The sequence below is a fragment of the Coregonus clupeaformis genome, chromosome 14 (assembly GCF_020615455.1).
Source record: "Coregonus clupeaformis isolate EN_2021a chromosome 14, ASM2061545v1, whole genome shotgun sequence".
Taxonomy (NCBI): domain Eukaryota; kingdom Metazoa; phylum Chordata; class Actinopteri; order Salmoniformes; family Salmonidae; genus Coregonus; species Coregonus clupeaformis.
The window spans coordinates 13,475,910-13,491,364 of NC_059205.1; the positions used below are offsets into that span (position 1 = coordinate 13,475,910).

Here is a 15,455-nt window from a genome sequence, read left to right on the forward strand (position 1 = left end):
TATCTCACCTCAGAGTGTCCGGAGGGAGCTTCATAGAAGACAGGTTGACGTGCGTAAGACTGAAGGCTGAACTGAAGAACTGCCTGAAGACAGGAAGAGTCTCCCTAACTTTCCTGAAAGAGAGAGAGAGGGAGAGAGAGAGAACACCATTGTAAATACAACCCATATTTATGTTTATTTATTTTCCCATTTGTACTTTAACTATTTGCAAATTGTTACAACACTGTATATATACATAATATTACATTTGAAATGTCTTTATTCTTTTGGAACTTCTGAGTGTAATGTTTACTGTTAATTTGTATTGTTTATTTCACTTTTGTTTACAATCTATTTCACTTGCTTTGGCAATGTTAACATATGTTTCCCATGCCAATAAAGCCCTTCAAATTGAAATTGAGAGAGAGAGAGAGAGAGAGAGAGAGAGAGAGAGAGAGAGAGAGAGAGAGAGAGAGAGAGAGAGAGAGAGAGAGAGAGAGAGAGAGAGAGAGAGAGAGAGAGAGAGAGAGAGAGAGAGAGAGAGAGAGAGAGAGAGAGAGAGAGAGAGAGAGAGAGAGAGAGAGAGAGAGAGAGAGAGAGAGCGAGAGAGAGAGAGAGAGAGGGAGAGAAATGGAGGGAGAGAGAGAGAATTGAAGACAGAGGCAGAGATATAGACAGAGGCAGAGAAGTGAGAAGAATATACATTTTATATTTAGGCTTGGTCACCATTATTGCACATTCAACTGCAGTAAATGGCAAACCTTCAAAAAACAATACTATAACATAAGACAATGTCAACAACACGAAACAAGTTTAATTTACAAACATAGTTTTGTATCAAACCATCTGTTAACACAACTGAGCGTGAAATATTTTCCTTGTGGACACATACACACACTTCAGCGGCCCATATTGGTTTTACACCAGCGAACTAATTCTGAGCATGTCAGGAAAAGCCCTCTGAGCCATACCAGATAACGGAAGCGTCCAGGCATTTCATTGTAATACAGGGGACGGTATATTCCTAAATTGTAGAACAGCATAACTAACACTCATTTTAGCCTGACCATACAAATAATTCAGCAGGTAGTGACAGAAAGAGAGAGATAGAGGGTGTAGAGATAGAAACAAGGGGAAGATGGAGATAGAGAGAGAGGAAGAAAGAAAGAAAGAAAGAAAGAAAGAAAGAAAGAAAGAAAGAAAGAAAGAAAGAAAGAAAGAAAGAAAGAAAGAAAGAAAGAAAGAAAGAGTGTGTGAGAGAAAGAGAGAAAGAGAAAGAGAAAGAGAAAGAGAAAGAGAAAGGGAGAGAGAGAGAGACAGACAGGCAGGCAGGCAGGCAGACAGACAGACAGAAATAAGGAAAGAAAGAGATGGGTTTATGGGGGCTCATGTCAGAGCATGGCATAATAACAGGTCCGTGTTCCCAACATGTGCTGCCGACCTATGCGCTCATCAGCATAAATCCTGTCAGAGCGTGGCTGCAGGGGACTTAAGACTGGCTTCAGTCACACAGAGATGGGCAGCAGATACACACAGCACAGAGGGGCCAGGGTAAACACTGAACAGTGTTGCAGTCAATGCTATGGAGGAAAGAGAGAGGAGAGAGGAGAAAGAGAGAGAGAGAGAGAGAGAGAGAGAGAGAGAGAGAGAGAGAGAGAGAGAGAGAGAGAGAGAGAGAGAGAGAGAGAGAGAGAGAGGATAGTGCTGGCTGTTTAATTTCCATGAGTCTTTCATTCTTATCAGCTCAAACCGATTCATATTCTATTTCATGTGGTGAGATCAGAGCTCAGGCAGAGCAACCAAGGCTCCACTGACTACTGCCACACATACAGCTGAATACCATGACCTAGTGAAGGACAGACACACAGAGGGGGAGGGATTGGGGGGGACATGTCGAAGAGAAGAGAGCGAGTGAGAAAGAGATGCAATAGAGAAAAGACAGAGAAAGAGAGGCATGAGAGGAATGGAGAAAGAGAGGATAGATAGGGAGGGTGAGAGAACTCTATAGTAGCAGGTTGACGTTAATTGTCATGAATCTTGCCCTGGAGGAAGAAATGAGAGATTTCCGCTAGATGGGCCAGCTGCAAAATTGGATATATATCGTAAAAGTTCATGAAAACAAAATCGTGCTTTTTGGTCTTAACTGTGTTGAAAATTGCAGATTTGGGCACTGATAAGCACCTAAATTGGAATGCAGTGGCTGTACAGTAACATGCTATCCATGGGAGCTCAGGCACTGTGCTTCAGAGCGCTGTATGGGTTTTGACTGACAGCCATTCTGAACTTGAGCAACGCAAGTGACAAAAAGTTGCAACCCATTCCTCCCGCAAATTGGGCAACTTTTGAAATGTTTTTGTTGTCTGAGTGAGGGAAATGCTGTAAATTATAAGGACTCGATGTATTTTGAAAGACAAGACGTTGAGAATTATAATAAATGCCGCTTTGATGTCATACAAGCAAGCCAAACACCTGTGAGTCCAAATGTGCACTTCACATTTCCATATAATAAAACTCATGTCATATACAGTGTCAACGTTTATGAACACTACGTTTTATATATTCACACCCCTTGACCTTTTTATGTGTTACATTTTTAAGTCTTGCCATAGATTTTTAAGCCAATTTAAGTAACAACTGTAACTAGGCCACTCAGGAAAACTCTATGTCGTCTTGGTAAACAACTCCAGTTTACAGTCGTGGTCAAAAGTTTTGAGAATGACACAAGTATTGGTCTTCACAAAGTTCACTGCTTCAGTGTTATGAGACATTTTTGTCAGATGTTACTATGGTATACTGAAGTATAATTACAAGCATTCCATTAGTGTCAAAGGCTTTTACTGACAATTACATTAAGTTTATGCAAAGAGTCAATATTTGCAGTGTTGACCCTTCTTTTTCAAGAGCTCTGCAATCCGCCCTGGCATGCTGTCAATTAAGTTCTGGGCCACATCCTGACTGATGGCAGCCCATTCTTCCATAATCAATGCTTGGAGTTTGTCAGAAATTGTGGGTTTTTGTTTGTCCACCCACCTCTTGAGGATCGACCACAAGTTCTCAATGGGATTAATGTCTGGGGAGTTTCCTGGCCATGGACCCAAAATGTCGATGTTTTGTTCCCCGAGCCACTTAGTTATCACTTTTGCCTTATGTCAAGGTGCTCCATCATGTTGGAAAAGGCATTGGTCGTCACCAAACTGTTCTTGGATGGTTGGGAGAAGTTGCTCACAGAGGATGTGTTGGTACCATTCTTTATTCATGGCTGTGTTCTTAGGCAAAATTGTGAGCCCACTCCCTTGGCTGAGAAGCAACCCCACACATGAATGGTCTCAGGATGCTTTACTGTTGGCATGACACAGGACTGATGGTAGCGCTCACCTTGTCTTCTCTGGACAAGGTGTTTTCCGGATGCCCCAAACAATCGGAAAGGGGATTCATCAGAGAAAATGACTTTACCCCAGTCCTCAGCAGTCCAATCCCTGTACCTTTTGCAGAATATCAGTCTATCCCTGATGTTTTTCCTGGAGAGAAGTAGCTTCTTTGCTGCCCTTCTTGACACCAGGCCATCCTCCAAAAGTCTTCGCCTCACTGTGCGTGCAGATGCACTCACACCTGCCTGCTGCCATTCCTGAGCAAGCTCTGCACTGGTGGTGCCCCGATCCCGCAGCTCAATCAACTTTAGGAGACGGTCCTGGCGCTTGCTGGACTTTCTTGGGAGCCCTGACGCCTTCTTCACAACAATTGAACCTCTCTCCTTGAAGTTCTTGATGATCCGATAAATGGTTGATTTAGGTGCAATCTTACTAGCAGCAATATCCTTGCCTGTGAAGCCCTTTTTGTGCAAAGCAATGATGACGGCACGTGTTTCCTTGCAGGTAACCATGGTTAACAGAGGAAGAACAATGATTTCAAGCACCACCCTCCTTTTAAAGCTTCCAGTCTGTTATGCTAACTCAATCAGCATGACAGAGTGATCTCCAGCTTTGTCCACGTCAATACTCTCACTTGTGTTAACGAGAGAATCACTGACATGATGGCAGCTGGTCCTTTTGTGGGAGGGCTGAAATGCAGTGGAAATGTTTTGGGGGGATTAAGTTAATTTTCATTGCAAAGAGGGACTTTGCAATTAATTGCAATTCATCTGATCACTCTTCATGACATTCTGGAGTATATGCAAATTGCCATCATCAAAACTGAGGCAGCAGACTTTGTGAAAATTAGTATTTGTGTCATTCTCAAAACGTTTGACCACGACTGTATATTTGGCCTTGTGTTTTAGGTAATTGTCCTGCTGAAAGGTGAATTTGTCTCTGAGTGTCTGTTGGAAAGCACACTTAACCAAGTTTTCCACTAGGGTTTTGCCTGTGCTTAGCTCTATTCCATTTCTTTTTATCCTAAAAACTCCCTAGTCCTTGCAGATGACAATCATACCCATAACATGATACATCCACCACCAAAAATGAAGAGTGGACTCAGTGATGTGTTGTGTTGGATTTGCCCCAAACATAACACTTTGTATTCAGGACAAAAAGTTAATGTCTTTGAAACATTTTTTGCAGTATTACTTTAGTGCCTTATTGCAAACAGGATGCATGTTTTGGAATATTTTTTTCTGTATAGGCTTCCTTCTTTTCACTCTGTCATTTATGTTAGTATTGTGGAGTAACTACAATGTTGTTGATCCATCCTCAGATATCTCCTTTCACAGCCATTAAACTCTGTAACTGTTTTAAAATCAACATCGGCCTCATGGTGAAATCCCTGAGCAGTTTCTTTCCTCTCCGGCAAGTGAGTTAGGAAGGACGCCTGTATCTTTGTAGTGAATAGGGGTATTGATACACCATCCAAAGTGTATTTAATAACTGCACCATGCTCAAATGGATATTCAACGTCTGCTTTTGTTTTACCTATCTACCAATAGGTGCCCTTCTCTGAGAACCACTGGAAAACCTCCCTGGTCTTTGTGGTTAAATCTGTACTTGTATGTCATTGTACAGTATGTGTGGGGTACAGAGATGGGGTAGTCATTTAAAACTCATGTTAAACACTATTATTGCACACAGATTGAGTCCATGCAATTTATTATGTGACTTGTTAAGCACATTTTTACTCCTGAACTTATTTAGGCTTGCCATAACAAAAGGTCTGAATACTTATTGACTCAAGACATTTCAGCTTTACATTTGTTATTAATTTGTAAACATTTCTAAAAACATAATTCCACTTTGACGTTATGGGGTATTGTGTGTAGATCAGTGACACAAAATCTCAATTGAATAAACATTTTATTCAGGCTGTAACAGTTGGAAAAGTTAAAGGTGGTGTGAATACTTTCAGAAGGCACAGTACAGTTACAAGATGACATGGCAACATACCCTGGGTTGTTCTGAACAGCAATACGGAACACAAACCTGAATGCACTCATGACTCCTTTCTATGCGCATCAAAATTACGATCTGTTTCTCTGAATTGCCTTGTGAAAGCCTAACACTGTAAGATTGTATTTTATAACATAGTTAGTCATGTTGGCAGTAGAACAAGCATTCAAATAATGCCCAGCTGACCCAGATTGCAATTTAAAATGGACCCTTTTTGGATTGCATAAACAGGATTGCAGGGTTTTGTTCCAAACAAAACAACTACAATTGTGCTTACTCTAGTGCCTTAATGGCACAGCTAGGAGAGCTCAGAAAAGCACCTTATAGTTGAACTTGGAGACACCAGTTAGTCCTCTCACTCAAACCCTTGTAATTGTTTTGTCATATGTTGCACCTACCCCACATTTCCAGGATTATTCTTATCATGTCACTGAATGTATCCAGAGTATTTTCAGATGTCGTTATCAACAAATGCAGTGAAAAGTACAGTAAATGTAAAATGCACATACTGTAAAATCAACAGTGTAATGTTTGGATTCAGTCTTGTGTCAGGTGAACTGTGTGTCCTCAACTTTGGTCTAATCATTTTCCCATAATCTCCAAACTGTTCCCTTTCAATTGCTACCATGCTTATGCATTTCATATTTATTTTATAAGAAACATTTCAATTTAGTCCTATCCATATAGGCCAATTACCACGAGTGTAAAGGGTTAATTTAAGGTTAGGGGTAGGCATTATGGTTAGCAGTGTGGTTAAGGTTAGGGTTAAAATCAGATTTGATGACTTTGTGGCTATGCCAGCTATTGACCACTCTGCAGAGGTGCCTCCAGGAGAAGATTCATGACAATAAATGCCAACCTGCTGTATTGTAATATTAGAGAGAGAGAGAGAGAGATAGTAGAGAGAAGAGAGCGGGAGCGGGGGAGGTGAGGCAGAGCGAGAAAGTGCTGGTGCGTAGAGAGCCTGGGGTTTGAACAATAATTCCCTTCCAAAATTAGCCTCATTTTTCACAAACTTTTCCATAATGGATTAATCTGCGGAGCGGAGATGGGGTTGCTGCTTTGCCAGTCCTGAGGGAGGCCAGATGAGAGCAGATGAGAGATGGATCATGGATGCTCTGCTCCAGCCTGCTCTAGGTAAACATTGGCTCAGAGACAGAATAGATGGATGAGGGGGCGTCTTGTACAGTTGTACACATTTCAATCTAATTCTGTCTACGTGGTACAGGGGTAAATGCCTATCTCTGACAGAATATGTTGTGCTGACTTCTTACTGAAATGTCTACATGGACACTTTCCTGAGGGAGGATAAGCTGTAGTGTAGGCTTACTGCTGGTAGCCCCTCAGGGATAAAAAAAGTTAAGTGAATAGAATTGGATTACGGTCCATTCAAGGGGAAAGACAGTCACCTCACCTGTGAGAGAAGCAATTCTTGGAGATATTCAGGTAAGAGAGATCAGCACAACATCCCCTCAACAGAGCACCAAATAACTGTTATGGAGAGAAACCAATATATTAGCATTAGTAATCACATATTATGTTAACACATCAACAAATACATACAAAGATCAATCATGTAAATAACCTTGGCAATTTCATGATAATTTTGCTAACACCGTCAGTAAGTCATTTTACAATAAAGTGACATTCTAACAAAGTCAACCAGACTCTCTACAGGGGAGATTATACTGGAGAAAACAAGATATGAACACAATAACATCGTCACGAAAAATCATCCATAACAGAGAGTGGCCTCCTTTCATCCCAAAGAGACATCAGAGGAAGAGGAATGAGTTGGGAACGAGCTATGGCAGACCAGAAGCTTCTTGTTTTAGAACACACTGTAATATTCTCTACAAAATTCATGCTCAACATAAGAGGCATAATCTTCTTGTTTTTGGGGCAGAATGTTCCTTCCCAAATTATACAGATTAAACTTAATGTTTATACGTTTGTAGAATCCCAGAACTGTTATACTGCACATCCCGATCAGGGCGTCCACACTTCCACTTTAATTATCACAAAGTCCACTTCAATAAGTATGTTAGTTAAGACTATCCTGACCCTTGACCAGACAAAGCATGTATCACTTTTAACTGTATGATCAAAGCATGAAGCACTCTAGAATGGAGACACTACTAACCGAGTCCACAGTGCAGTCGGTCCCAGAGAGGTCCAAATGAACCAGGCAGTTTGGCTGGGCTAGGAACAGGTACATGTTCTGCAGAGAGATAGACAGAGAGAGCGCCTTTAACGAGAGGTGTGTGTGTGTGTGTGTGTTTGTGTGGTTGTGTGCATGGGTGCGTGCTACGTGCGAGCTACAATACGTGCGTGGGCGTGTACATGTGGCGTTTATGTGTCGGTCTCACCGTGGCTTCCTCCCCAGACAGAATCCCAGGGTTTTTGCTCAGGTCCAGGTGAAGGAGAGAGTTGGAGTAGTCATCACTGGAGCAGAGGGCCTGGGAGAGAGACACCACTCCTAAGATAGAGGAAGGGAGAGGGTGATGAATGAAAAATAAATATGCATACGTCGAAATAGCCTGTTGACATAGAGAAATAAAGTAACTGCAGTGGAGGAGGGAAAGAGTTTCAGATCCCCACTATTAACTGGCCAACTATCAAAGCTAACTACTAATCACATAAAACTCTCCATCTGAAACCAAAATACAAATATGGCCCTTGGTCCATTACATTAGAGCAGCCAATTCAAATCTCTTCACTGCAGAGATTTAGAGAAAGAAAACAGTAACAAGAACAGGATCAGTGAGCAGTGAACTCAATAAAGCCCAAAAAACAACATTTGGCCAAAATGAAAGCAGACTTGCAGGGCCAGACCTTGTACTCTCATGTTTACTTTGAAGCCTGGAATGAAAGGTTACAGTTAGAGCAATGAGGCAAAGACTGTGGAATAGTTAGGCCTGTGCTCTACTCTACTACAGTAGATTAAGCACATCCCTAATTCGCCCAGATTAAAGAGGAAATTAGCACACAGCAGACAACAGAGCAGACAGCAGAGCAGACAACAGAGCAGACAGCAGAGCAGACAACAGCGCAGACAACAGAGCAGACAGCAGAGCAGACAACAGAGCAGACAGCAGAGCAGACAACAGAGCAGACAACAGAGCAGACAGCAGAGCAGACAACAGAGCAAACAACAGAGCAGACAGCAGAGCAGACAGGCATGTGGCTCTGAGAGGGAGCAGGTAGGCAATCCTCTGCCCATCAATGTGATACCTCATGTTCACATACAGTACCAGTCAAAGGTTTGGACACACCTACTCATTCCAGGGCTTTTCTTTATTTTTTAAAACTATTTTCTACATTGTAGAATAATAGTGAAGACATCAAAACTATGAAATAACACATATGGAATCATGTAGTAACCAAAAAAGTGTTAAACAAATCTAAATATATGTTATATTTGAGATTTTTCAAATAGCCACCCTTTGCCTTGATGACAGCTTTGCACACTCTTGGCATTCTCTCAACCAGCTTCATGAGGTAGTCACCTGGAATGCATTTCAATTAACAGGTATGCCTTCTTAAAAGTTAATTTGTGGAATTTCTTTCCTTCTTACTGCGTTTGAGCCAATCAGTTGTGTTGTGACAGAAGATAGCCCTATTTGGTAAAATACCAAGTCCATATTATGGCAAGAACAGCTCAAATAAGCAAAGAGAAATTACAGTCCATCATTACTTTAAGACATGAAGGTCAGTCAATTTGGAACATTTCAAGACCTTTGAAAGTTTCTTCAAGTGCAGTCACAAAAACCATCAAGCGCTATGATGAAACTGGCTCTCATGAGGACCGCCACAGGAATGGAAGACCCAGAGTTACCTCTGCTGCAGAGGATAAGTTCATTAGAGTTACCAGCTTCAGAAATTGCAGCCCAAATAAATGCTTCACAGAGTTCAAGTAGTAGACACATTTCAACAACTGTTCAGAGGGGACTGTGTGAAACAGGTCATTCATGGTCGAATTGCTGCAAAGAAACCACTACTAAAGGACACCAATAATAAGAAGAGACCAGCTTGGGCCAAGAAACATGAGCAATGGACATTAGACCAGTGGGAATTTGTTCTTTGGTCTGGAGTCCAAATTTGAGATTTTTTGTTCCAACCGCTGTGTCTTTGTGAGATGTGGTGTGGGTGAACGGATGATCTCCTCATGTGTATTTCCCACCATAAAGCATGGAGGAGGAGGTGTTATGGTGTGGGGGTGCTTTGCTCTGTGATTCATTTAGAATTCAAGGCACACTTAACCAGCATGGCTACCACAGCATTCTACAGCGATACGTCATCCTATCTAGTTTGGGCTTAGTGGGACTATCATTTGTTTTTCAACAGGACAATGACCCAACACACCTCCAGCCTGTGGAAGGACTATTTTACCAAGAAGGAGAGTGATGGAGTGCTGCATCAGATTACCTGTCCTCCACAATCCCCCGACCTCAACCCAATTGACATGGTTTGGGATGAGTCGGACTGCAGAGTGAAGGAAAAGCAGCCAACAAGTGCTCACAATATGTGGGAACTCCTTCAAGACTGTTGGAAAAGCATTCCTGGTTGAGAGAATGCCAAGAGTGTGCAAAGCTGGCAAACGGTGGCTATTTGAAGATTCTCAAATATAAAATATACTTTGATATGTTTAACACTTTTTTGTTTACTACATGATTCCATATGTGTTATTTCATAGTTTTGATGTGTTCACTATTATTCTACAATGTAAAACATTGTAAAAATAAAGAAAAACCCTTGAATGAGTAGGTGTGTCCAAACTTTTGACTGGTAGTGTATTATGACTGTCTTTTTGATGAGTCATCTGTAAATCTATCAATCTATAAATAGACTTTGATCATAAATGTGCACTTGACAAATATAAGAGAACATAAACCTTAGGACCCTGAATGGCTCAAGAATGAAATTCTCTTGAAAACCCCAGGCCCTATAGACGGGTTAGCTGAGAACGTCACGAAAACAATGCGCACGGTTCAATGGGGCAGAAGTCTGAGTTGTTGTGATTCTGGATGGCCAGATAGCTAGCAACAATGACAAGAAACTGCAATGAGGGGAATCGTGAGTGGCTCGTTTCAGTTAGATTTATATTTTTCTTCATACCATGTCTTGTTTTGAGGTGTTTTGACTGATGTCATGTCTATGCTAATATGGCTAAAATCCGCTAGCTAGCTAACCAACAACTGTAACAATGTATTTGAGAGACACCAAGTGCTCATTGTGCAACATGATGTTTTCAATAAACATTGGAGACTAAATATAGTTTACATGTTGTCAACAATCTAAGCCAACCCTGTCTGTTCCGCCCTATAGTTGCGCACGTGTCGGTTCATGGAGGAGAGGTGACCACCACAGGGGGGCACTGTGGCCCAGGGGACAGAGGGAGGACAGACGGATTAACACACCCTTAGAAGAGAGGGACGTCTTGGAGAGGTTGAGCAGACGAAGGCCTTTGTTGAGACGACACACCAGCTGGATGAGGTTGGACACTCCTGGAGAAAATAAACACACATGAGAGTGTCAGAATGAAACACACACACACACACTGCTCACACTCACGTCCACAAGCAAACAGTCACACACATGAACATGAATAGATCAGAGAAAACATACACAATCACACACCCTTGACAACCCCATACATGATCAGCAAGATCAACACATACATCCATGCATAATCCACGCAGACAAAAAAGCTAATCGTAGTACATGGCGTCTACAGGCACACAGCCACAAACACACAGTCATGTGAGTGGAAGTGACAGGTGTCAGAGGCAGATTCGGATGTACTAACGAGAGTTCTTGGCACGCATACAACCCTGACACACAAACATGAATAGAGGACACACACGCACACACACACACATCTGCCAAGCAAACAGCAAACACGGAGAAAGATGCACCCAGACTGGTATTCAAACACATGACTAATCAAGTACCTTGGTTGTCTAAGGTGTTGTGGGCCAGGTTGAGAGAGTGTATTGCAGAGGCAGGATTCTCTGACAGAGCCGTCGCCATTTTCTGAGGGAAATCTCTAAAATAGCAAATATGAAGAGAAGAGGGATAAAAGATGACTTTGATGATTCCAGTGATACATTATACATCTGTGTATATCTGAGTCATGGAAGAGAAAAAGCTCAACTCCGCAGTGAAGTTGGGATGGTTAGAAAATAATTAGACAGATAAAAAGAGAGGAGATGAAAGGGAGAGAAGTGGCAGAACAGGAGGAGGTGAGGAGATGAGGAGACTCACGATTTGAGGCCAGCGTTCTCCAGAGTGAGTTCCTCCAGACTGCTGGACTTGCTGACGGTGTGAAGGACCTGCTCCACCACCTCTGAACCCTGGGGAGATCAAACAGAGACAGTGTTACATAACTGGACCGGCTCCTGATGGATAAAACACAGTTTTAACCAACTACAAATAAATAAACCCTGCTAGTCCAGTCTAAACACAGATGGATGTTCTCAGGCTGACAGGTTTAAGAAACATAACCAGAAATTTAAATTTTCATTTTTAGTCATTTAGCAGACACTCTTATCCAGAGCGACTTACAGTTAGTGAGTGCATACATTTTCATACTGGCCCCCCGTGGGAAACGAACCCACAACCCAAGCGTTGCAAGCGCCATGCTCTACCAACTGAGCTACAGGGGACATGTAGATATCACATGCAATCAGTAATGTAAAGTGGATAGTTACAATGCGCATGTCTTTGCAGTAGAGTTTGTTGAACCAAGTGTTGTATGCCATGGAAGCCACAATTACCGCCAGGTCCCTGAAATAGACACACACAATTTCAAGCTTACATTTATACAATAGAGCCGTATCAACTCGAAATACTCATCAAAAACTCATTACATTCCCACAGCCAAACAAAACAAAATGTTTTTCTCTGGCAAAACAAATTAATCAGAGAGAGCCATATGGATGGCTTCAGAAATGATGTATGATTCTGCAGCACACTCTCCTTGTTGGAGAGAGAGGGCCTGAGGAAAGAGAGAGGGCAGAGAGAAGGATCAATGGGCTGACTGAGAGAGGCCAGGTCAGTGGATTACTCAGTGTGAGGTTCCACACAGCCATGTTTCGATCTTGGCCAACGGCCTAAAACCGTTTTATCCTGCCCAAAACACCATATGTCCAGTAGAGGGGAGGGAGAGAGGGATGGAGGGAGAGAGGGAGAGAGGCAGAGAGTGAGAGAGAGAGCGAGAGAGAGGGGGGGAGAGAGGGGGAGAGAGAGGCAGAGAGAGAGAGATGAAGCAGCAGACAGAGAAACCAACAGAGGGGGAGAGAGCGCTCTTACAGGGGAACGCCCTCCCTCCATTACTGTAAATCATTAGGGCCCAGTCCAGTGTAGCATGGCTGAGGGCTGTGTTCTCATTTCTCATGCCATTGTGGAGGGGACTTCACTCTGGCTGGCTAAAGGGTGGGTGTGTGTGTGTGTGTGTGTTTGTATGCGTGTGTACTATCCACAACCTCTACCAGTGTTCCCAACAAGCCAACAGCAGCTCCCTCATACACCAAATTACTGGCACGAGTTCCCTGAATCAAATCAAATCAAATTAAATTTGTCACATGCGCCGAATACAACAGGTGTAGACCTTACCGTGAAATGCTTACTTACAAGCTCTTAACCAACAATGCAGTTTTAAGAAAGAATACCCCAAAAAATCACCAAAATATACAATATAAAATAATACGAAATAAAAGTAACAAACAATTAAAGAGCAGCAATAAAAATAACAGTAGCGAGGCTATATACAGGGGGTGCCGCTACCGAGTCAATGTGCGGGGGCACCAGTTAGTCGAGGTAATTGAGGTAATATGTACATGTAGGTTGAGTTATTAAAGTAACTATGCATAGATAATTAACAACTGTGCACAGACAATAAACAGAGAGTAGCAGCAGCGTAAAAGAGGGGGGGGGGGACAATGCAAATAGTCTGGGTAGCCATTTGATTACACGTTCAGGAGTCTTATGGCTTGGGGGTAGAAGTTGTTTAGAAGCCTCTTGGACCTAGACTTGGTGCTCCGGTACCGCTTGCCGTGCGGTAGCAGAGAGAACAGTCTATGACTAGGGTGGCTGGAGTTTTAGAAACATTTTAGGGCCTTCCTCTGACACCGTCTGGTATAGAGGTCCTGGATGGCAGGAAGCTTGGCCCCATTGATGTACTGGGCCGTACACACTACCCTCTGTAGTGCCTTGCGGTCGGAGGCCGAGCAGTTGCCATACCAGGCAGTGATGCAACCAGTCAGGATGCTCTCATGGTGCAGCTGTAGAACCTTTTGAGGATCTGAGGACCCATGCCAAATCTTTTCAGTCTCCTTAGGGGGAATAGGTTTTGTCGTGCCCTCTTCACGACTGTCTTGGTGTGCTTGGACCATGTTAGTTTGTTGGTGATGTGGACACTAAGGAACTTGAAGCTCTCAACCTGCTCCACTTCAGCCGGGGCATGCTCGGTCCTCTTCTTTTTCCTGTAGTCCACAATCATTTCCTTTGTCTTGATCACGTTGAGGGAGAGGTTGTTGTCCTGGCACCACACGGCCAGGTCTCTGACCTCCTCCCTATAGTCTGTCTCGTTGTTGTCGGTGATCAGGCCTACCACTGTTGTGTCATCGGCAAACTTAATGATGGTGTTGGAGTCGTGCCTGGCCATGCAGTCATGAGTGAACAGGGAGTACAGGAGGGGACTGAGCATGCACCCCTGAGGGGCCCCTGTGTTGAGGATCAGCGTGGCGGATGTGTTGTTACCTACCCTTAACACCTGGGGGCGGCCCATCAGGAAGTCCAGGATCCAGTTGCAGAGGGAGGTGTTAAGTCCCAGGGTCCTTAGCTTAGTGATGAGCTTTGAGGGCACTATGGTGTTGAACGCTGAGCTATAGTCAATGAATAGCATTCTCACATAGATGTTCCTTTTGCTGAGGTGTGAAAGGGCAGTGTGGAGCACAATAGAGATTGCATCATCTGTGGATCTGTTGGGGCGGTATGCAAATTGGAGTGGGTCTAGGGTTTCTGAGATAATGGTGTTGATGTGAGCCATGACCAGCCTTTCAAAGCACTTCATGGCTACAGACGTGACTATGGGTCGGTAGTCATTTAGGCAGGTTACCTTAGTGTTCTTGGGCAGAGGGACCATGGTGGTCTGCTTGAAACCTGTTGGTATTACAGACTCAGACAGGGAGAGGTTGAAAATGTCAGTGAAGACACTTGCCAGTTGGTCAGCGCATGCTCGAAGTACACGTCCTGGTAATCCGTCTGGCCCTGCGGCCTTGTGAATGTTGACCTGCTTAAAAGTCTTATTCACATCGGCTACGGAGAGCGTGATCACACAGTCGTTCGGAACAGCTGATGCTCTCATGCATGTTTCAGTGTTACTTGCCTCGAAGCGAGCATAGAAGTAATTTAGCTCATCTGGTAGGCTCTTGTCACTGGGCAGCTCGCGGCTGTGCTTCCCTTTGTAGTCTGTAATAGTTTGCAAGCCCTGCCACATCCGATGAGCGTCGGAGCCGGTGTAGTACGATTCGATCTTAGTCCTGTATTGACGCTTTGCCTGTTTGATGGTTCGTCGGAGGGCATAGCGGAATTTCTTATAAGCGTCCGGGTTAGTGTCCCACTCCTTGAAAGCGGCAGCTCTACCTTTTAGCTCAGTGCGGATGTTGCCTGTAATCCATGGCTTCTGGTTGGGGTATGTACGTACAGTCACTGTGGGGACGACGTCATCGATGCACTTATTGATAAAGCCAGTGACTGATGTCGTGTACTCCTCAATGCCATCGGAAGAATTCCGGAACATTGTCCAGTCTGTGCTAGCAAAACAGTCCAAAACAGAATCAACAATTCCATTAAAAGTGTGAGCTGCTCTTCCAGCCCATGTGTAGAAGAGTACTGTTTACAACCACTATTGGTCCCCTTGGGGGCTGTAGGGCTCTTGAGCATGACAGTCTGCCAGCTATACTCCAGAGAGAGACACACACCTAGACACACACACACACACACACACACACACACACACAGGAACCAGGTTTAGCTACTGCAGCATGCCCAGTGTGATGTGTGAACCTGCTGGGCTATTCATGCAGGGCCACACAG

At 43.5% G+C, this 15,455-nt stretch overlaps 1 protein-coding gene across 5 annotated transcripts in view; it reads right to left on the minus strand.

Moving 5' to 3' along the window:
- LOC121581117 (capping protein, Arp2/3 and myosin-I linker protein 3) overlaps positions 1-15,455 on the minus strand; it is a 63,304-nt gene that overhangs the window by 14,434 nt on the left and 33,415 nt on the right. For all 5 annotated transcript variants that reach the window (XM_041896508.2, XM_041896510.2, XM_041896509.2 and 2 more), the window contains exons 10-17: positions 12,068-12,143; positions 11,622-11,710; positions 11,309-11,403; positions 10,775-10,861; positions 7,724-7,833; positions 7,498-7,575; positions 6,769-6,845; positions 9-113 (exon numbers count right to left, since the gene is read on the minus strand). In XM_041896508.2, coding sequence (XP_041752442.1) covers positions 9-113; positions 6,769-6,845; positions 7,498-7,575; positions 7,724-7,833; positions 10,775-10,861; positions 11,309-11,403; positions 11,622-11,710; positions 12,068-12,143 — 717 coding nt within the window. The remainder of the gene's footprint in view (positions 1-8; positions 114-6,768; positions 6,846-7,497; positions 7,576-7,723; positions 7,834-10,774; positions 10,862-11,308; positions 11,404-11,621; positions 11,711-12,067; positions 12,144-15,455) is intronic.